At 37.9% G+C, this 22,219-nt stretch overlaps 1 protein-coding gene across 4 annotated transcripts in view; it reads right to left on the reverse strand.

Annotated features, from left to right (window-relative positions):
* Positions 1–22,219, reverse strand: part of LOC143256493 (ecdysone-induced protein 78C-like) — a 154,429-nt gene that overhangs the window by 64,866 nt on the left and 67,344 nt on the right. For 2 of the 4 annotated variants that reach the window (XM_076513782.1, XM_076513781.1), the window contains exon 1: positions 2,682–3,579. The exons of the other annotated variants lie outside the window; for them this stretch is intronic. In XM_076513782.1, the coding sequence (XP_076369897.1) occupies positions 2,682–3,138 (457 nt within the window). In that variant the 5' untranslated portion in view covers positions 3,139–3,579. Of the gene's footprint in view, positions 1–2,681; positions 3,580–22,219 lie in introns of those variants that run through there. 4 annotated transcript variants of the gene reach the window in all.

Consider the following 22,219-nt stretch of genomic DNA (forward strand, 5'->3'; position numbering starts at 1 on the left):
GACTCCCATAATCTGAGAGTCGCGGGTTCGAATCTCCGTCACACCAAACGTGATCGCCCTTTCAGTCGTGGGGGCGTTATAATGTGATAGTCAATCCCACTATTTGTTGATAAGAGAGTGACCCGCGATTTGGCGGTGGGTGGTGATCACTAGCTGCCTTCCCTGTAGGCTTACACTGCTAAATTAGGGACGGCTAGCGCAGATAACCCTCGTGCAGGTTTGCGGGAAAATTCATAAAAAAACCAAATGGGGACATTTTCATGATAATATAATTACGTACATCTAAATGAATAGTAATAGTAGATTACTCTTGTGATTATGTGAACACAGCGCGAAATTCAAACCAAACCAAACCAAGCGATATACTGTGAAGAATATGACGTATTTGATTGTATTTGTAGGTTAAAAAAACGTCAAGGTTACCTCAAAGTGTTGGTTACTGAGTTTAAATTTTGTTTTTCTTAGAATTGTCTTTTTAAACTTGGAGGATGTAGCGTCTTACAAGGCATAAAATACGGTATGTATTGTTATCACTTATTTCTACTTAAAAGTTACAGCTTAAATAAATACATCAAAAATGTTTTATCTACTTGAAGCTTGTAGTACTTATATCTTGAAGATTTCATACGAAACCTTATCGTAAAGCCAGATTCTCTGAGCTAATTTTAAATATTCTTTTGTTGTACAAGATTAGTCTTGAAATGCATCAACAGACATGTGTGCAACATGTTTCGTAGCGTTTGTTTTCTGTTTACAACCTTCAGTGTTTCCTTGTCGTCACGGTCGTTTCCGAATATTTGTTCCTAACTGTATTTTTCGCTGAGATTGACTATTTTTATAGTAGTTATTCAGGTGGTGCGCACAGTTAAATCAACTACGAAGTTGGCAACAACGTAAATAGCGAAGTAATTCTTAAAATGGCGGTATGGATTTAAGGAAAAGTTATAAATCGAGGGTTCGATTCCTTCGATAAGCTTAAACGAGAATAAACAAAATAAGAAATAAAAAAATCGCTTCCTTTATATATATATATAATGAGTACATAAGAAACCCACTAGCGGCGCTGGATTTTCTAGCACTTACATTACTTTCCTTTTGTTTGTTTTTTTAGAATTTCGCACAGAGCTACTCGAGGGCTATCTGCGCTAGCCGACCCTAATTTAGCAGTGTGAGACTAGAGGGAAGGCAGCTAGTCATCACCACCCATCGCCAACTCTTGGGCTACTCTTTTACCAACGAATAGTGGGATTGACCGTCACATTATAACGCCCCAACGGCTAATAGGGCGAGCAAGTTTGGTGCGAAGCGGATTCGAACCTGCAACTTTCTGATTACGAGTCGAACACCTTAACCCACCTGGCCATGCCGGGCCTCTAACTGATGGTATTATTCCTATTCTGTTGTAGTGTGGGGTTTGGGGTTCGTTGACCCCGGTTTTCAATCTTCCCTTCATTTTATAAGTATCAAATCGTATAACAAAACGTAGCTTAAGAATGCGAAGACTAAATTTTACGCAATTTAACGGGCAAACGTCTAAAAAAAACATAAACTCATAGTCATCAGCAGAATTTATGACGTCATTAAATTGCAAATGGATCATCACTTGTTACCTAAGTTTACAGTATGAATCTCTATCTTCGTAAGTAAATTATTGCAGTGAGTGGTCGATGAAAGATACGTAAATGAGTGGAAGCTTACCACTTACTGTACTTCACACTTTGAAACCGAAGTTTCAATTAGGTTAGGGCACAATCTTGCCCTTGCAGAGTGACTTCCCTATTTCAGAGTTCAATGACCTCACCATAACGCTAGCGATCTACTGTTTTATGTAAAAATGTAATGAGTTTGAGAAAATGGTTTTTGGTGTTTTATTTGTCTACTGACTCACCGATGTAACTAATAACCGATAATATTAGACTAATTAGGAAATTAAGTATTACGGGTAACATGTAAGTCTTCAGTATCGCTATGTATGGCGCCATTATTGGCGTTACATGGCAACGACATGAAGTCAGGCTGGTTTCATTTAGTCAGCGGTCATTCACCTTGAGCACGTGCCCGTGAACTTGGCCCAAATTCTACATTTCCATCTTCCCTTCAGTCGTTTAAAGAAACTAATACTTGTCACGGTGTGGTTGTGGTACAAGTGCGTATTACAATTCCACATGAACGACAAGGACAGGCAAAACTTGAATATATTTATTGGCTTGTGTGAGAAAGCAGTGTCTGTACAATAAGAAATTCCAAGACCTTTATTACAACAAAAGCTTATTGCTACCTCCTTAGGTATCATGAATTAGAAATTTGTTTGACCAGTATAATATTGCCAACTTAAATTTAATGTCACGGTTTGAGAAGGAGAAAAGTTGGATAAGAGTACAATGACCCGCGCGTGGTCTCGTGGTCCCTAGGCTCTGCTTTGCCAGGGAAGGAAAAAAAATTTTTTTTACTTCCTACCTCTGATTTTAATATTTAAAATAATGGTTGTTTGGCGTTTTATAGCGCAAAGCAACCAGGCTTATTAGCGCCATTTAAAATAATAACGCGAACGTCGATGGTATGTGAAAGTTCTTCGTTATTTATTTGGATTTGGAAATCAAAATTGAGGTCGTTAAGAATATTTATTTTCGATGCACAAAACTAACCTTCACTTTCGAGGTAAATCTATAAGTTGTACTTACCAGAGCCGCCATGTTTATTTGAAGTCTGCCCGTGGGGAAGCTTTGGAAGAGTGGGAATACTTGAACTTTCAGGTAAAGGGGGTTTCTGTTCATACAAAACACCAGCGCTGGGAGGACTGGGGTCCAATCCAAGGGTGCTGCACCCCACAGATGAGCTCTCCAATAAGCCAGTGCCGATGGCTGATTCTGTATTAGGATAAGGAGGCAGCTCAGTATAGTCTTTAGCTCCAAATCCGGACTCAGCTGATCTGGATGTTGGAGATTCATAATAAATCGGATGTTTTTCCTCATAACCTTCTTTCTTGATATCTGGAGATTCGAAAAAGCGGATTCTAAAATCAGAGTTCTCGTCGAAGCCCAGATCGGTCATTTTAGGTGTTTCGGCCGTCGATGTAACGGTTGACGAAACAGGGGTCAAGATTCCACAAGAAGGATCCAGTTGTTTAAACACCTCCATCGAGATCCTGCTTTTCGTTTACTTGTTGACGTTGGTAACGTCGAAAGCCCAATAAATTAGCAACGGGTCCAAAAAGAGTTTAACAATAAACAGAAGACTAATATTGACGCTTTTGTCTAATATGCTTATGTCAGGATATAGTTTGTGGTTTTGTGTGTCTTCTGTGAAAACGCATGGTTTCCGTAAGATATTGAGATGTTCCTGAAGGGTGAATGTCCTCCCCACTCCGTGTTTCAGTATTACTTTGTCCCAACAGTCGATAGGGGCTGCAAATTTACAGTTCTGATAAGTTTCTCGTATATGAGATTCCTCTGATACAATAGTTGAACATCACCTGTGAAACCAGAGTGCCTAATTACGAGCCACAGTCTGAAAGTGTGTTGTGGACCGCAGGAGTGGGGTAGAGAGAACTTTCTCTACCGGCTGCAGGAGCGCAACTGAGCAGACCTCTGTGTGCCGTTGTGTTTACCTGGCCGGTCGTTGAACCAACCAGGTAAAGTTACGGGAGCTCGAGCCACGCGGAACCTGTTCTATACAAATCTATGGTTCTTGCCTTGCACTGCGCTCCGTCCCATACTAGAGAGCCCGGCGCGCGAAATTCGAGTTCGACCATTATTTTCCATACTCCATGTGCAGGTATTCTACCTGTTAACATCACGCCATATGCAGGTATTCTACCTGTTAACATCACGTCATATGCAGGTATTCTACCTGTTAACATCACGCCATATGCAGGTATTCTTCCTGTTAACATCACGCCATGTGCAGGTATTCTTCCTGTTAACATCACGCCATATGCAGGTATTCTTCCTGTTAACATCACGCCATATGCAGGTATTCTTCCTATTAACATCACGCCATATGCAGGTATTCTACCTGTTAACATCACGCCATATGCAGGTATTCTACCTGTTAACATCACGAATGATTTTATTTCTGTTTTTTCTTCAATTATAGTTTTTTTATCTTTCATTGTTACCATCTACGTTTGTTCACACCTTCCTGTTTAGTAACATTTCTCTATATTGTTACCATTTACGTTTGTTCACACCTTCCTGTTTAATAACATCTCTCTATGTTGTTACCATCTATGTTTGTTCATACCTTCCTGTTTAATAACATCTCTCAATATTGTTACCATCTACGTTTGTTCACACCTTCCTGTTTAGTAACATTTCTCTATATTGTTACCATTTACGTTTGTTCACACCTTCCTGTTTAATAACATTTCTCTATATTGTTACCATCTACGTTTGTTCACACCAGCCAATTTAATAACATCTCTCTATATTGTTACCATCTACGTTTGTTTACACCTTCCTATTTAATAACATCTCTCAATATTGTTACCATCTACGTTTGTTCACACCTTCCTGTTTAATAACATCTCTCTATATTGTTACCATCTAGGTTTGTTCACACCAGCCAGTTTAATAACATCTCTCTATGTTGTTACCATCTACGTTTGTTCATACCTTCCTGTTTAATAACATCTCTCTATGTTGTTACCATCTATGTTTGTTCATACCTTCCTGTTTAATAACATCTCTCAATATTGTTACCATCTACGTTTGTTCACACCTTTCTGTTTAGTAACATTTCTCTATATTGTTACCATTTACGTTTGTTCACACCTTCCTGTTTAATAACATTTCTCTATATTGTTACCATCTACGTTTGTTCACACCAGCCAATTTAATAACATCTCTCTATATTGTTACCATCTACGTTTGTTTACACCTTCCTGTTTAATAACATCTCTCTATATTGTTACCATCTACGTTTGTTCACACCAGCCAGTTTAATAACATCTCTCTATATTGTTACCATCTACGTTTGTTCACACCAGCCAATTTAGTAACATCTCTCTATATTGTTACCATCTACGTTTGTTCACACCAGCCAATTTAATAACATCGCTCTATATTGTTACCATTTACGTTTGTTCACACCTTCCTGTTTAGTAACATCTCTCTATATTGTTACCATCTACGTTTGTTCACACCAGCCAATTTAATAACATCTCTCTATATTGTTACCATCTACGTTTGTTTACACCTTCCTGTTTAATAACATCTCTCTATATTGTTACCATCTACGTTTGTTCACACCAGCCAATTTAATAACATCGCTCTATATTGTTACCATTTACGTTTGTTCACACCAGCCAGTTTAATAACATCTATCTATGTTGTTACCATCCACGTTTGTTCACACCAGCCAGTTTAATAACATCTCTCTATGTTGTTACCATCTACGTTTGTTCACACCAGCCAATTTAATAGCATCTTCCTGTATACAATCAGAACGTTTTCACAAAATACAAATTTGTTCTCAAGATTAATTTATCACAAACGTCACCGTGCACGATAAATACCAAAAGTTTTTCTTTTTTATAAATTTATGTGTGTGTTTGTCCACTTCTTCTGAAACACATAAAACTGAAATCAATGTCAACAAGGCCCGGCATGGCCAGGTGAGTTAAGGCGTTCGACTCGTAATCCGAGGATCGCGGGTTCGAATCCCGGTCGCACCAAACATGCCCGCCCTTTCAGCCGTGGTAATGACTAGCTGCCTTCCCTTTAGTCTTACACTGTTAAATTAGGGACAGCTAGCGCAGATAGCCCTCGTGTAGCTTTGCGCGAAATTCCAAAAAACAAACAAATCAACAACAATGGTGGTTTTAGAATTGATAAGACCACATTTATATAGGACAAAAACATGGTAAATGAAGCACTTCGAACTTAATCTAATAATTTTTTTCAAGGATTTGATACCCATTTATTTCCCTCAAAAATTAAACCACTTATACAAAGGACTGCTAACTAGCTATATATATTTTAAAATATCAGTGTTTTGGAAACATAAAAACTCAAGCATAGTTCCAATAAAGTACATCCATAATTCAGAATGAGATATAACTATTCTTTTAGTAACAACGTTGAGTCTATACTTTTGATTAACTTAATTGTGTTAATGTGAATGGGCAAGGTTTGTTTTTAATTCCACGCAAAGCTATACGAGGGCTATCTGCGTTAGCCGTCCTTAACTCAGCAGTATAAGACTAGAGGGTTTGGTTCGGTTTGAATTTCGCGCAAAATTACAAGAGGGCTATTTGCGCGAGCCGGCCCTAATTTAACAGTGTAAAACAAGAGATAAGGCAGATAGTCATCATCACCCTTTGTCAACTTTTGGGCTACTCTTTTACAATAGAATAGTGGGATTAACGTCACATTATAACGCCCCACGGCTGAAAGGGTAAGCATGTTTGGTGTGACGGGGATTCAACCCCGCGACCCTCAGATTACGAGTCAAGAGCTTTAATCACCTGGTCATGCTGGGCCGAATGGGTTAAGGAACTTTAATCGACAAACAAAGTGTTGGTAAGTTTTCTTTCTCATATAATGAGGTGAATTGTAACTCGAATATTAAAGACATTGAGGAAATAAAATCTCTAAAAACTCTATTCAAGTTTAATTATTTTAATTATTGTTTACTTTCGTATTTCCTTTACTTTCATATATTTTACTGCAGCAGTGCTAAATACTAGTGTTAGTGTTGTACACTTGCCATACCTTCTAAAAAATATTTTAACTGTTTTTTTTAATATTGCGCATTTATTTACACACTAACATTCAGTGTCAGTGTGTGTGTGTGTGTGTCACGTAATTTCTCTTGAACCGCCGGCCGTACCGACTTCCATGCAGTATCAAAAGAACTGTTTCGGTCCCGAAGTTTGCACAAAGGCTTTTTTTTTTTCATTTTACCTCTTGGGATATCCAGGGATTTACCGAAAATCCTTTCTCCTAAACTGGACACAGCAACTGCTTCTAAGTTGTACAAAACGAATCGTCTCTTCCCCAAGTTTTGTACAAAAGAAAAACTTTGCACCCAACTCTCTAAAGAACCGGGGTATTGTGCAAAAACACTTTTTGCAAATGTTCCCTGAAAGCGGATTCCAAATTTGGCATTGATTTACACTGGATTACGTTAATAATCGATCGTAACTTAGTTGAAGAAATTAAATTTGAACTACAACAGAAATGATCATTAAACTGAAATAACACAAAACAGCAGTTGAAACAGTATATCTGTATTATAGCGCTCTGTAAATGTGGACCTTAAGCCCAAAGCTTCAGTTACTTAGATAATATCTCTTGGATGTGTAACAAAAAGATGAGTGTTTGTAGTTAAATACAAAGTTACGCAACGGACTATCTGTGCTCTGCCCACCATGGGTATCGAAACCCAGTTTCTAGCGTTGTTAGTCCGCAGACATTTCGGTGCGTTACTGGGAGGGGAGGTACAAAACGAACGTTCAATGGATTGTTAGCACAAAGGTACACAACGGACTATCTGTGTTCTGCCCACCATGGGTATCGAAACCCAGTTTCTAGCGTTATAAGTCCGCAGACATTTCGGTGTGTTACTGACGTGGTACAATAAGAACGTTGAATGGATTGTTAGCTGCACAATGGACTGTCTCGTCATACGCGTATATTTACGAAAGCATTCACGAAAAGAGGAAGTAAAAAGAAAATGATGGCACGTATCTGTTTATTTTACCCCCGCTTTATTGTAAGAAGAAAATGATGGCACGTATCTGTTTATTTTACCCCCGCTTTATTGTAAGAAGAAAATGATGGCACGTATCTGTTTATTTTACCCCCGCTTTATTGTAAGAAGAAAATGATAGCACGTATCTGTTTATTTTACCCCCGCTTTATTGTAAGAAGAAAATGATGGCACGTATCTGTTTATTTTACCCCCACTTTATTGTAAAAAGAAAATGATGGCACGTATCTGTTTATTTTACCCCCGCTTTATTGTAAGAAGAAAATGATGGCACGTATCTGTTTATTTTACCCCCACTTTATTGTAAAAAGAAAATGATGGCACGTATCTGTTTATTTTACTCCCACGTTATCGTAAGAAGAAAATGATGGCACGTATCTGTTTATTGCTAATGGAACAGGTATATCCACCTTCGTTATGCTACGCATGTTTTTATTATTGTTTACTATTTCTGTGTACTGTTTATAATTCCAGTTTCGAGGAGTTAGTGTTTCTTTTAAAGTGACTTAGTTTTATATACTTCATTGTGACAAAATTTGTTTTTTGACGATCAAATTTCTACAAGTTGTGTATCTACTTTATGCCTTAAAGCACCAGTAACCAGAAACTATTGTGAACATTATTTCAATTAACAAGAGTTATTATCTTTTCAAAAACAAGTCGGTTACTCTGATCCTGTGTAATAAAAACTATAAACATTTTGGATTTCTGATGGCTCAGTGTTATGGATAATTTTTCTCGCTATTCTATTTGCAATCCATCGTTTGTTTTGATTTCGCACAAAGCGACTCGAGGCCTATCTGTGCTAGCCGTCCCTAATTTAGCAGTGTAAGAGTCATCACCACCCACCGCCAACTCTTGGGCTACTCTTTTACCAACGAATAGTGGGATTGATCGTACAATTATAACGCACCCACAGCTGAAAGGGCGAGCATGTTTGGTGCGACCAGGATTCGAACCCGCGACCCTTGGATTACGATTCGAACGCCTTAATCCACCTGGCAATGCCGGGCCATACAATCCCACGAATATTAGGAGTACGAAAAGGGCCAAAATAAAAGAGAGGGTGGGGTGAAAATAAGAAAGTATTTCTAACAATGGATGTAAACAAACGCTAAACACTCACTGAAAATAAAATGGGACAGTGTACGTTAAAGACAGAAAGGGGTGGAAGGTTTGATACAATGGTTGGAGGGGTGATTATCCAGAAAATGGGAATTCCAAATTTCTTTGAAGTTCTGTCAATTTTGACTTTGTTTGTTTTCCAGATGTTCTTATCAATGTTATTGTTATTTATGTCTACTTTTGTTCTTTTTTTTTTGTAGTTTTGCGAAAACGGAAACAAATTAATGAATTCAAATAACTCGACTTTCCCACATATATAAACATTCATTATTGTCTTCGAGCTTCCCAATAATGAAGTCCTGCGAGTTATTATTATTTTATGAGGACTATGAGATTCTAGAAGCATTATTCTTGAAATTCGATATAGTGGAAACTATTGAATCTCCGTCTTACATGCTCTACTATTAATATATATATATATATACAGGGTGGCCCGTAAGATCCTACCCATCTAAATGTTATTATGTTATATTCAATTACGCATGTATTATAAATTTGTCTCTTTTTTTTTCAGAGAAATACGGCCGATGTAAGTCCATTTACACTTGAAGAGCGTATTGTGACAAGTACGTGGGTACATGAGCGCAAGACTACTGGTGATACCACACAGATACACTGGATACATAAGATATATGGATGGGTAGAGACTTACGGGCCACCCTGTGTATGGAATATACATGATGATGAAATGAAAGAAAACAAAAAGACGCATAATATAAAGCGAAATACAAAAAACGTTAATAATAAATATCAGTTTCTATAAAGGGAAGTCCAAACATCAGTGAACATCCTACAATGTCTTGGTTTTAACGGTAGAAATAAAATGTTCTGGTATTGCTAATTATTGTCCTATAGGGATCCTCTTAATGACTGTGTGGATTCTGTATCATGAATGACGTAAAGAATTTCTTCAGTGAAAAAATAATAAAAGCGTAGATACGTGAAAGGTACAAGAAAATTGGATGACTGGTGGATAATGTGTTACAGCGTAGATGCTCCATCACTGGGAGGAAATGTTTTGAGAAGTGAAAAAGGTAAAAGTAACAGAAAGGTTTGTTTGTTTGTTTACTTTTTGAATTTCGCACAAAGCTACTCGAGGGCTATCTGTGTTAACAGAATGGAAATATAAATACAAAATAGAAGTATTTCATAGATAAAACAAATGAAACAGAATCAGTTTAAAAAAGGAATTATGGGCGTGGTGAAAGATGAAACTTGGAGATTGTTTGTTTGTTTTTTGAATTTATCGCAAAGCCACACGAGGGCTATTTGCGCTAGCCGTCCCTAATTTAGCAATGTAAAACTACAGGGAAAGCAGCTAGTCATCACCACCCACCGCCAACTCTTGGGCTACTTTTTTACCAACAAATAGTGTGATTGACTGTCACATTATAACGCCCCCACATATAACGTACCCTCGGCTGAAAGAGCGAGCATGTTTGGTGTATGTATACTTTGAGAGAAAATAAAATTACAATAGCGTTCATTAATGTTTAGAAACAGTCATGGAACTTGTTAAGCCTAAACAAATGTTTATCGGGTTATTTTGAAACTTCGTTAACTTTCAGTCTAAACATGTTTAATAACAGAGATATCCGTATATATATATATATATATACAATATACACACACACACACACACACACATACATATATAGTGAAAAATTATGAAAGTCTTTATTAAAGTTAATTTTCTAAAGACAAAAATTTAGAAATAATATAAAACTAGAAATACGGGCCAAACAAAGTAGGTGAATGTGTGTATCAAACTTTCCCATCATCCGAGTCAAACAGACAAAACAATGTGCACAATTTTTACACATTTTTACAAAATTCTAAATTGTCCGATTTTACTACGATTCAACTTGCGCATTTGAACTTGTTCGTTCGTCTCGCGCGTTCTAAAATTTGTGAACGTGTTTCACGCACGTTCTTGGCTCAAAGCCAAGTTCGAGTTATATAAAAACTTAGGAAAGGCGTGTTTCCTACCTATTTTTATCTCTTGGTTTTAACGATAGAAATACAATACAGAACATTTTCAGGAACTGTTAATATTGTCCTATAGGGATTCTTCGATTGAATAAAAAAGAAAAGTCACGATTCTGTAACGCTAAATCATATATCATTCCATTTTTCGTGCTCACAGATTAACGTTTGGGCCGCTAAATTAGGGACGGCTCGCGCAGATAGCCCTCGTGTATCCTTCAGCGAATTTTAAAACACAAACAAACAAGTTTTCATAGAGTGTTAAAGTTTTATTATTTTTTTTTAATGTTGAGAAAACTCAAGTTTACTTGGACAAACAGTTTGGTCATCAAACAGGAACCCGTAGAAAAATGTTTGATAATTTTAATTAGAATCTATCGACACAACTAGAATACTGACATGCTTGAATTCTATGGTACACAATATTCTAAATGGAAACAGATCAACCATTTTTATACTGAACAGAAGTGTGTGTTGTTTAAGGTAAAGTTTAGAACGTTTCGGTGAAAATATTTTTGGGAACTACTCGTCTGTTGAGTTTAGGAAATACATTAGGTAAAACTTATCTGACGAAACGCTAAAGTTACCAAACGATGCATACGACAAAAATGTTTCCAGTCGTAAACAGGAGTAATGTTACTGTGTATCCTAGCAATGAGTTTTCTTTTTTTAATTTCGCGCAAAGCTACTTGAGGACTATCTGCGCTAGCCGTCCCTAATTTAGTGTAAGACTAGAGGGAAGGCAGCTACTCAATACCATCCACCGCCAAAGGTTACTCTTTTACCAACGAATAGTGAGATTGACCGTGACATTATAACAACCCCAAGGCGAGCATGTTTGGTGTGACGGGGATTCGAACCCGCGATCCTCAGATTATGAGTCAAACGCCTTAACGCACCTGGCCATGCCGGACCACCTAGGAATAAGAAACGTTGCCTCACGGAATGCCATGTATAACACTTTCTGAACGATTACATACTAGAGGTTCATAAAGTTAATAATAAATTACTCGTGTCAGTATGTTGTTAATTACTAGTGTAACTAGGTTATCAATTACTAGTGTGAATATGTTGTTAATTACTAGTGTAAATAGGTTATCAATTAGTAGTGTGAAAAGGTTATTAATTACTAGTGTGAATGTGTTATCATTTACCAGTATGAATGGGTTATTATTTACTAGTGTGAATAGGTTATTATTTATAAGCAAAAACCAGAATCAATATCTTAGGATAAATGATTACGGTTTCACTTTTACTACTTGTGTTTTCATTTTATTTTTTTAAGATAACAGTTCTGGGCTTTGAGGTAACGTTGGAGCGAATATATTTCGCTTCCGGTGTTTCTGTTTTGTAAGCACCAGTGAAGGTAAATAACGGTGCCGTAGTTTTGGCCAACTACTTGTTTCGGCTTATGAACATATGTGCGTGAGAGAGTAAACTTTAGAAAAATACTTGTTTACTCCAAGGGCCTATCCCCACCCCTTCCACGTCCAAGAGTTTCTTCGTTTAGAAGAACCATGTTTCGTTCCCATGTCTTCAAGACTGCGTTTGTAACAGCAGGTGAACGTGTGTTCTTCATCGAACAATAGCGTCCGACTATAGGGAAAACTTTTTTCTTTCTCACCGGCTAACACAAAGACGCAAAGGCGTAAACAGGAAAAATCATAAATTCTGTAAAATGCATCAGGTGAAATACGACTGCAGTCCAGACGTCTGTTGAATGACGGATCTATTTATTTAGGTACCTGACTGTCAATCTGTTTGTCTGTTTTTTCAGTGTACCTTAATCATCGACATTTCCGTATATTTATTGGATCCGCTAAGTTTTCAACATAAGTATATAACTTAAACTTATGGTAGTTTGCTTTAACTATCTGTTACCATCAACTGATTTTGCGGGAAGTGTTGTTGTTGTTTTGAATTAAGCACAAAGCTACACAATGGGCTATCTGTGCTCTGCCCACCATGGGTATCGAAACCCGGATTTTAGCGTTGTAAGTCCGCAGACGTACCACTGAGCCACTGGGGGGCACGAGAAGTGTTAATCCTGACTTTGTCTATTACTTGGCTCGTGACTCAAACTACCAATCACTGTGTGCAAGGCAAGTTACGCTGCAAATATATGTTTTAGAATACTTATAATACAGTGTAGTGTAATGAGCTTTTTAAACTCTAGGCTGCGCTGATTCTGTAGAATGTGGAACAAAAGTGCGCCACTAAAGTAAAATGTAATTATGTTAACATCATTTGGACAAATGACTGAAAACAATATTTTTTCTAGCATCACACACAAGGCCCGACACGACCAGGTGGTTAAGGCACTTGACTCGTAATCTGTTGGGCTAAACATACACATTTTTAAAAAGGTGTTTGCATTTTTTCTTTCCACATAAACAAAAGCGGTTATCGATTAAGCTTCTCCAAGAACCAGTTTTTACTTTTGACCACTCGGTGTTTGCCCTTTACATTGTAGCTCTCTAATCGATAAAACAAAAACCCCAATAAAACAGTATTCTTCAGATATCGCGTGCGTTCAGTCGTGAATTGAAAATGTTAACTTAAAGATTTTACAATACTACAGAATACTTTACGCTATTGATGGATCATCTGGGTTTGTGGATGTTGGGCGAAGTGTTTGTTGTTGTTTTTTTAATTCCACGCAAAGCTACTCAAGGGCTATCTGCGCTAGCCGTCCCTAATTTAGCAGTGTAAGATTAGAGGGAAGGCAGCTAGTCATCACCACCCACCGCTAACTCTTGGGCTACTCTTTTACCAACGAATAGTGGGATTGACCGTACATTATAACGCCTCCCCTCCACGGCTGAAAGGGCAAGCATGTTTGGTGTGACGGGAATTCGAACCTGCGACCCTCAGATTACGATCGAACGCCTTATCCCACCTGGCCATGCCGGGCCCAGTCAAAAATCTATAGAAAAAATCTACCGAGAGGTAGAAGTGACCACCTTCATGTCTCGTTTAGCGAGTAGGACTAATTTATGACGCGTAACTTGACTAAAAATCAGTCTGGTGTCGTTAGTTACTTCCTCGTACGTGAATGGAACACTTCAGGCTTGCCAACGTTATGCAAAGAGAAAGGTAGTTATACGGTTGTTTGGAACGTGTTTTATGAAACAGGTATATGTTTTAAATTTCGCGCAAAGCTACACGAGGGCTATCTGCGCGGAACGTGCTTTAATATTTGTAACTCTGAAGAAAAAAACAAATAAAACTGGTAATGTCTTCACGTTCACTTCACGATATTTTCTTTAATACCAATCGTATAATGATAACCATATCAACAATATAGTACCAACTGTACAGCACACTTTATCTCATCCAGAACGATTAAAAAAGAATACAAATAATGGCGCCACTTTACAAGAAAGATTCTCTGAATTACATTAAGTTGTGTGACAAACAATCCAGCAGAGAGGCAATTTTTGTTTTCTACAGAGATTTAATATATCAGTGAAATTATATAAACTACATGTTTTTGGAAAACTCTGGTTTATATTACCGTCAATATTTGTAAGATACCAGAGAACATATGAGGGCGGAAAATACCATGTTTTTGGTGGGTTTTTTTTGTAGGTAACCACAAGGCTGCATAGTGGGCTATCTGTGCTCTGCCATCCACAGGTATCAAAACCTGGTTTCGAGCGTTGTAAGTCTGCAGACATCTGCTGAGCTACTGGGGGAGACAAAAACCGTAATGAATTGAAATATATTTTGATATTTACGAGTTCCCACAAAGTTATATTCAGATCATAAAAAACACATTATAACCAAAGGTCTGTCTGTCCGTCACTCACGCCCTGTATCTCCTGAACGGTAAATCTTGGAAAACTTATATATATATATTAAAATGCTTTTTTTTTCAAGAACACATTCCAGAAAAAAAATGTTAATTTTTTTTGGGGGGAGGGATTTGTAAAAGGTCATATCGATATCAACATAGATCAGTCAGTCTTCGTATGTGCTGATTGGTCAATCTGAAGAAAACAACAATTTATAACGAACAAACATGTTATTTTCTGTGAAGTAATTTCAGGACAAAAACGAGACTTCTTCCGCCGATTGATTGAAAAAAATATTTCGAAGACAGGAGCGTGAACAAAAAAAAAAACACATAGAGAGGGAAACGAGTTTGTTGTTCTTTTGTTTGCATATTTATTTTTTCGTGTTGGTATTATACACCTGCACGATTTCATTGTACTATGTCGAATAAATTCATTTGAATTAAACTGAATATCTCTTCTTTAATACTTTTACAGAAATGGCAACTGTCAGAATGTTTTTACTTCGATAGCGGTCTTTTCTTACGTCCAGTAAAATGACAAGGAACTGGGGCATCCAACAGAAAAAAAATCCGCAGCTGTTAAGCGAAACTGGAGGTATTCTTTTACTGGATTCACCTATTGCATCGAAACTCAAATGTTTTGTTTTTTCATCAATGCATTGCAATCAGCTTTTCTTGCTTTAAAGAAAGGCAACGCATGTTTTCCTCATTCAGATAATGGAATGATAAAATACATTAGTAAATAGTCCATTAGATAATCATAATGCAATCTAGGGAACTGGGTTGACTACACATTTTATATATATTTCTAATTATTTTTAGGAAAATTACCATTGAATTGGTTCAACTGTTATCTGCTAATATATATACGTAGTAATAAAATATGAATCAGGGCACTAACACATTAGAACGTAAAACACGACCTAGACAGCTATTAAATTATTATGACCAGATGATCATTGGAATCGGTGCCAATCATTTGATGTTATTGTGTTAAATACACAATGGCCCAGAAATGGTCAGGTGGTTAAGGCACTCGACACGTAATCCGAGGGTCGCGGGTTTGAATCTCCGTCACATCAAACATGCTTGCCCTTTCAGCCGTGGATGCGTTATAATGTGACGGTCAATCCCATTATTCGTTGGTAAAAGACTAGCCCAAAAGGTGGGTGGCTACCTTCCTTCTAGTCTTACACTGCTAAATTAGGGACGGCTAGCGCAGATAGCCCTCGTGTAGCTTTGCGCGAAATTCAAAAAACACCTAAACAAACTTATACAATTTGTTTATTATAATCACCCTCCACAAACATATTAAGAAATAAATTAAAGAAAAGCAACAACAACGCAGTATTTCATAACTGCGTAATAGTTATTTCGTTTTGATTAAGAAAGTTTAGGTACCTTATTTTAAATAAATTCACTTATACCCCACCGAATCATCAACTCTTCTAATTATCAAACTATTCTTCTATTCTCAGTCATCGTAAGAAACAAACATTGAAAACGTGAAAAAAATTTTAAATGATAATCTATGACGTTGGTCCTGTGATGGGACAGTTTTAAGCCTAAGTGTTAAAATTCGGGGTTCGACTTCCCGCGATGAACACAGTGTGGCCTTGCTTTGAAAAAAAGAACTTCCTTGGCATGATCAGGTGGTTAGAGTGTGCTCGACTCGCAATCTGCGGGTCACATGTTCGAATCCCCATCTCGCTAAACATGCTCGCCCTTTCAGCCTTGGAGGCGTTATAATGTAACAGTCAATCCGACTATTCGTTGGTGAAAGAATAGGCCAAGAGTTGGCGGTGGGTGACGATGAGTAACTACTTTCCTTCTAGTCTTTAGTTGTCTTTTATCATCATTAATTTCCCATTCAAATATTTTTAAAAGTGATAATACAGTGTTGTTGCAAGGGGTTGTAAAGCAGGGACACTTGGTTAAACATGCAGATGTAACAACATGATTGAGTGTATAAGTAGATTCTTTTAGTAACTCCCGGGATGTCAAAAGCAGTTTAATATAGAGGGGGTGAATCTGGTGAATGCCTCCGAAAAATTAAAATAATAATATAATTTACAGTTGCTACATAAGAGTTGGGACGCTTCAGCATATCCTGGTTTTGACGCCTCTGTAATTAAGAAAAAATCCTATTTTATCGTTGTCTTGTACATGTTTAGTAGTCCAGAAAAAAACACACACTTATTTCAAGGTTCATTGGCTCAATGAGTTAGCTTTCTTTTCTTTAGCAAATACTGTCTCAGATCATTCTTGAGCAACAGCTAAGGTGGAAGGTAAATTCTTGTGATGCAACTACCAGGCCTCCGATGATAAGATTTGATGGTGTTCATTAGGGCCTCACAGTCAAATCTTACCAACAAACAACTAATCCGTTAAGGAGGATTTTATATTCTGGTTATCGCCAGTATGTGCAACTGTGTTAAGAAATGAATTTTATCTATAGTGTTAAGAAAATATATGATTCTATAGATGCTACCAAAGAGACATGCGTCGATGAGAGTTCGATGAACTAGATAACGTCTCTCATTTGTTAGCCCTAACGCTGTAATTGGATATCTTGGACGAAAGATAGATTTACAAGTAACTTCTACAACCTTCTTCGTCATTCGTCAAAGACGAAGTGCAACAACTTGTAAGAATCTTGCGAAAATATATTTATTTCACAACCACATCATTTCGGGTAAAGGTGAAAGAAAAGAATTTATGTAGAATATAAAGTTAATACGACTGTTTCAGAAGGTTTATTTATTTTTCAACGCACTCTGAATACAAACCTAATCGCGTACATAATGACACGTAGCCCAAAATGTTGCTGTGTTTTACGTGTGTCTGTGACTACCTTTGTAATTGAGCTTGGCGTGGCTTAATGATTAGTTTTCAAGACTGGGGGTCGAAATGCCCAAAGCTCGAGTCGTGATGTAGCTGACTGAGGTGCTGTGTGCGAGTTAAAAAGTGACAGTCAACATCGTTAGCAGTTCAAAGAACCAAAAACTCAAAACTTCATATTAGAAAGCGCTATATTGGAGCTTTAGGGTTCTCTTACCTGACCATTTACTCCTTATTTTGTTTAGGTGTTGTTTAGGCTAAAAATTCCAGTTCGACTTACTTTTGCAGTTGCATTACAATTTTCAATATGGAACATATTTCAGAGACTACGTTTCGCCTGCTCAGTATTTTAAAACCACCAGGCGTCTCAACGGTAAATTTGGATTTTGCAACGCTGAAAATCGCGTTCCATTGTGTAGCTTTGTACTTGACAACAAATAGAAAAATAGTTACAACACCAAATAGCATAAGAATGAGATACAATTTTATTTTCATCAGTAATTACTTAATTCGGCGGGTTAGTTTTATTTTTCTTTCAATGTATGAGATGTTTTGTCTTGTAAAATCTTACTTCAACTTTTGCTGTTGTTTTTTTTAATCAAAATATCCTGACATTACGTGAAGTCTTTGCTTATTTATACAAGATTTGTTTCGGTTTGGTTTGTTTTGAATTTCTCGCAAAACTACACGAGGGCTATCTGCGCTAGCCGTCCCTAATTTAACAGTGTGAGACTAGAGGGAAGGCAGCTAGTCATCACCACCTACCGTCAAAACTTGGCTTACTCTTTTACCAACGAATAGTGGGATTGAGCGTAACATTATAATGTCCTCACGGCTGAAAGGGTAAGCATGTTTGGTGTGACTGGGACTCGAACCCGTGACCCTCGGATTACGAGTAGAGCACCTTAGCCACCTGACCATGCCGGGGCCTTTTATACATGAATAAAAGATAAATGTTTATAAAAAATATTATATCCTTTTTTAATTATAAAAAAAAAACATTTAACAAGATTGGAGAAATTATCATGACCACCAATATGTATTGCAGCACAAGTTTTACTTTTACATATTCCAGGTGTTTTTTAAACTATAAAAATAGCATTTACTATCGCTAAATAGAAACAAATATCTCGATATGTCACTTATATACTGCTCTTTATATAACACTATATTTCAACGCAGAACCAGTTACTTCTAATAACAATAAATGCTTTGGGTATTAACAACGTATGATAGTGGTGTTCACTGAACGTCAAGGAAATTTTGCACGAGACCAGCAACTGCTACCCCAGGTGTCATTGACCCCCAAACTCTCTATTAACCGCTGATACATTCTACTTCAGACTACAATCTATCGAAACGTGTTTGATGGTACAGAGAAATGCGCAGGCCTTATGCAATTATCCGTGTTCATTGTCGAGGGTTTCAAGTTCTTTTTGTCGTTTTTAAAACTCAGTTCTAAAACTTAGAAACGGTCCACGTGTTAATCATAACACATATTGTAAAATCAAATATGTATAAACACAAACATACAACACCAAGTCCTGTAGAAACACTCCTCGCATTAAAACCAGAAATAGTTTAATTCAAACCTCTACGGATCAGAAATTCAGGTAAATCTTCTGTTGTTCACATACGAAAATTGCGGAGCAGCTGTTGTAGCTGCCTGAGTCCCTCTTATGTGCTCGTAATCTGAGGGTCGTGGGTTCGAATCCCCGTCACACCAAATATGTTCGACGTGGAGGCGTTATAATGTGACGGTGAATCCCACTATCCGTTGGTAAAAGATTAGCCTAAGGGTTGGTGGCGGATGGTGATAACTAGTTGCCTTCCCTCTAGCCTTACACTGCTAATTTAGAGACAGCTAGCGTAGATAGTCCTGGTGTAGTTTTGCGCGAAATTCAAAACAAACCAACCCATAACGAAATAAACAATCACTTTGTCAGTACCATTACTGGCTATACCGAGGAACATGTGCTCGCTCAGTATAAGACCTCATAAATTCTTCTTTATGTGAGTGGTGTTGCGATATTGTGGGATTTTCTACGAGTGCCAAGAAAAACTTGAAACAAAAATATTATGTACTCTGAAAATAGCCTCATCCTTTCTTGGAATAAACACGTGCTGGATCTCTGAATGTTGGCACACACATTGAAGTAAAAAAATGTATGTTTGTTTATTTTGAATTCCGCGCAAAGCTACACGAGGGTTGTCTGCGCTAGTCGTCCCTAATTTAACGGAATAAGACTAGAGGGAAGGTAGCTTGTCATCACCACCCACTGGCAACTCTGGGGAACTCTTTTACCAACGAATAGTGGGAATGACCGTCACATTATAACGCCCCCACGGCAGAAAGGGCAAGCATGTTTAGCGCGACGGGGATGCGAACCCGTGACCCTCAGATTACGAGTCTAAGGGTCGCGGGTTCGCATCCCCGTCGCGCCAAAGATGCTTCCCTTTCAGCTGTGTAGAGAAACAAACGAAAAAAAACACACCACAAGAAGACACAATCTCCTCTATATCGTTTCAACACCTTTCATTACCACCTTCCACCCACACACTATCAGTGTTATCCACTAATATACCTAATCAATTTCACATTGAGAATGCGAATGTTTGTTTCTTTCAAAATTTCTTAACTACAGGGGATATCTTCACATATAGCTGTTCCTAATTTTGAACTGGTAGAATGAAGGAAAAGCAACTAATCAACATCACCCACCCTGAATCTTGGGCTGCTCTTCTGTGATCAAGCAACTAGTCAACATTACCCACCCTGAATCTTGGGCTGATCTTCTGTGATCAAGCAACTAGTCAACATCACCCACCCTGAATCTTGGGCTGCTCTTCTGTGATCAAGCAACTAGTCAACATCACCCATCCTGAATCTTGGGCTGCTCTTCTGTGATCAAGCAACTAGTCAACATTACCCACCCTGAATCTTGGGCTGCTCTTCTGTGATCAAGTAACTAGTCAACATCACCCATCCTGAATCTTGGGCTGCTCTTCTGTGATCAAGCAACTAGTCAACATTACCCACCCTGAATCTTGGGCTGCTCTTCTGTGATCAAGTAACTAGTCAACATCACCCACCCTGAATCTTGGGCTGCTCTTCTGTGATCAATCAACTGGTCAACATTACCCATCCTGAATCTTGGGCTGCTCTTCTGTGATCAAGCAACTGGTCAACATCACCCACCCTGAATCTTGGGTTGCTCTTCTGTGATCAAGCAACTGGTCAACATCACCCACCCTGAATCTTGGGTTTCTCTTCTGTGATCAAGCAACTGGTCAACATCACCCACCCTGAATCTTGGGTTTCTCTTCTGTGATCAAGCAACTGGTCAACATCACCCACCCTGAATCTTGGGCTGCTCTTCTGTGATTAAGCAACTAGTCAACATCACCCACCCTGAATATTTGGCTGCTCTTCTGTAATCAAATAGTGAGATTTAATCGAGACATGCCCACACCTTCATAGTGTGGAGCGATCAATAATCTTTGTGTTAACACTCATGACACGTTCACAGCTAGTCAACGCCCGGCCTAGAATGATACCACACGATAACTATATCTCTTAGAATCCTTTTCATTTCAGACTAATGCGATATCGGAATATGAAGCCATACCTCTGGCACCAATGACATTTTAAAAAAAAATGTTGCCCCTAAAACAAGCGATTTTTCATACGCATGCGTTTATACTGACTTTCGTACAATGTTATTGGTCAATCTACTAGACAAATGATTATTATGCATGCTTGCTACTCAAAAAAATGTGAAATCTGCGCGTTGTGGAGACCTCCGTATAAAAGATACATTAAAATAAATAGCCACACATGTGCGTGAGATATAATTAACAGTAACCTCGAGAACAAAGTAGTTCGCTATTTCATATGTTCTCACCATCCTCTGGAACACCCGGAATTCTTATAATTAACTAACGTTCCAACAAACAAATATAACTACGAACTAAAACACAATCATGCTTCAGAATTGTTAACCCCGGTAGGCCTAATGGACGTTTTGTTTTGTTATTGTTATTGCTTTTAAATTATAAGCCCTAATGGGATCAATGAACGCTTAGCTTCTGTCTCCATTTTAATCATCAGTTTTGCTGAGATCAGAAAATGCTTTGATTTATGATGTCTATTGTTCTTTCCTTTCAACCATCAGCTTTGATGGGATAAATAAATACTTTCCAAGAACCAAAATTAATTTCCTTGTGCTAACGTTCATTCTCATCTGCGCCAGTTGTGGCCTCGTGGTTAGTGTGCCAAAGACTGTGAATCCAAAAGAATGAGTTCGAACCGTGATGCTGCAGAACGTACACTTTAGTTGTGTACAAAACCAATCTTTTTATTCAGTTCAAAGAACTAACAGTTCATAATTAATAATAGTTACCATATCTGAACTCTAAGGGTCTCTCACATACGTGATGGTCAAGCTCATTACTCGTTGGTAAAAGAGTAGCCCAACAGTTGGCGGTGAGTGGTGACGCTTTGCTACCTTCCTTCTAGTCTTACACTGCTAAATTAGGTACGGCTAGCGTAGATAGCCCTCGTGTAGTTTTACGCGAAATTCAAAAACAAACAAACAAACAAACTCACCTGTGCATATTTTGGAGGAAGAGGTCTAGTGCACCTGACCCTCCTGGATATTCCAAATAATAACCCAAATACCAACACAGAGGAAGCTGTGTATATTTATTCCATGAAAACATGAAGTACCTTTCAGACTCAAAATATCTAATCAT

The sequence above is a fragment of the Tachypleus tridentatus genome, chromosome 7 (assembly GCF_004210375.1).
Source record: "Tachypleus tridentatus isolate NWPU-2018 chromosome 7, ASM421037v1, whole genome shotgun sequence".
NCBI lineage: Eukaryota > Metazoa > Arthropoda > Merostomata > Xiphosura > Limulidae > Tachypleus > Tachypleus tridentatus.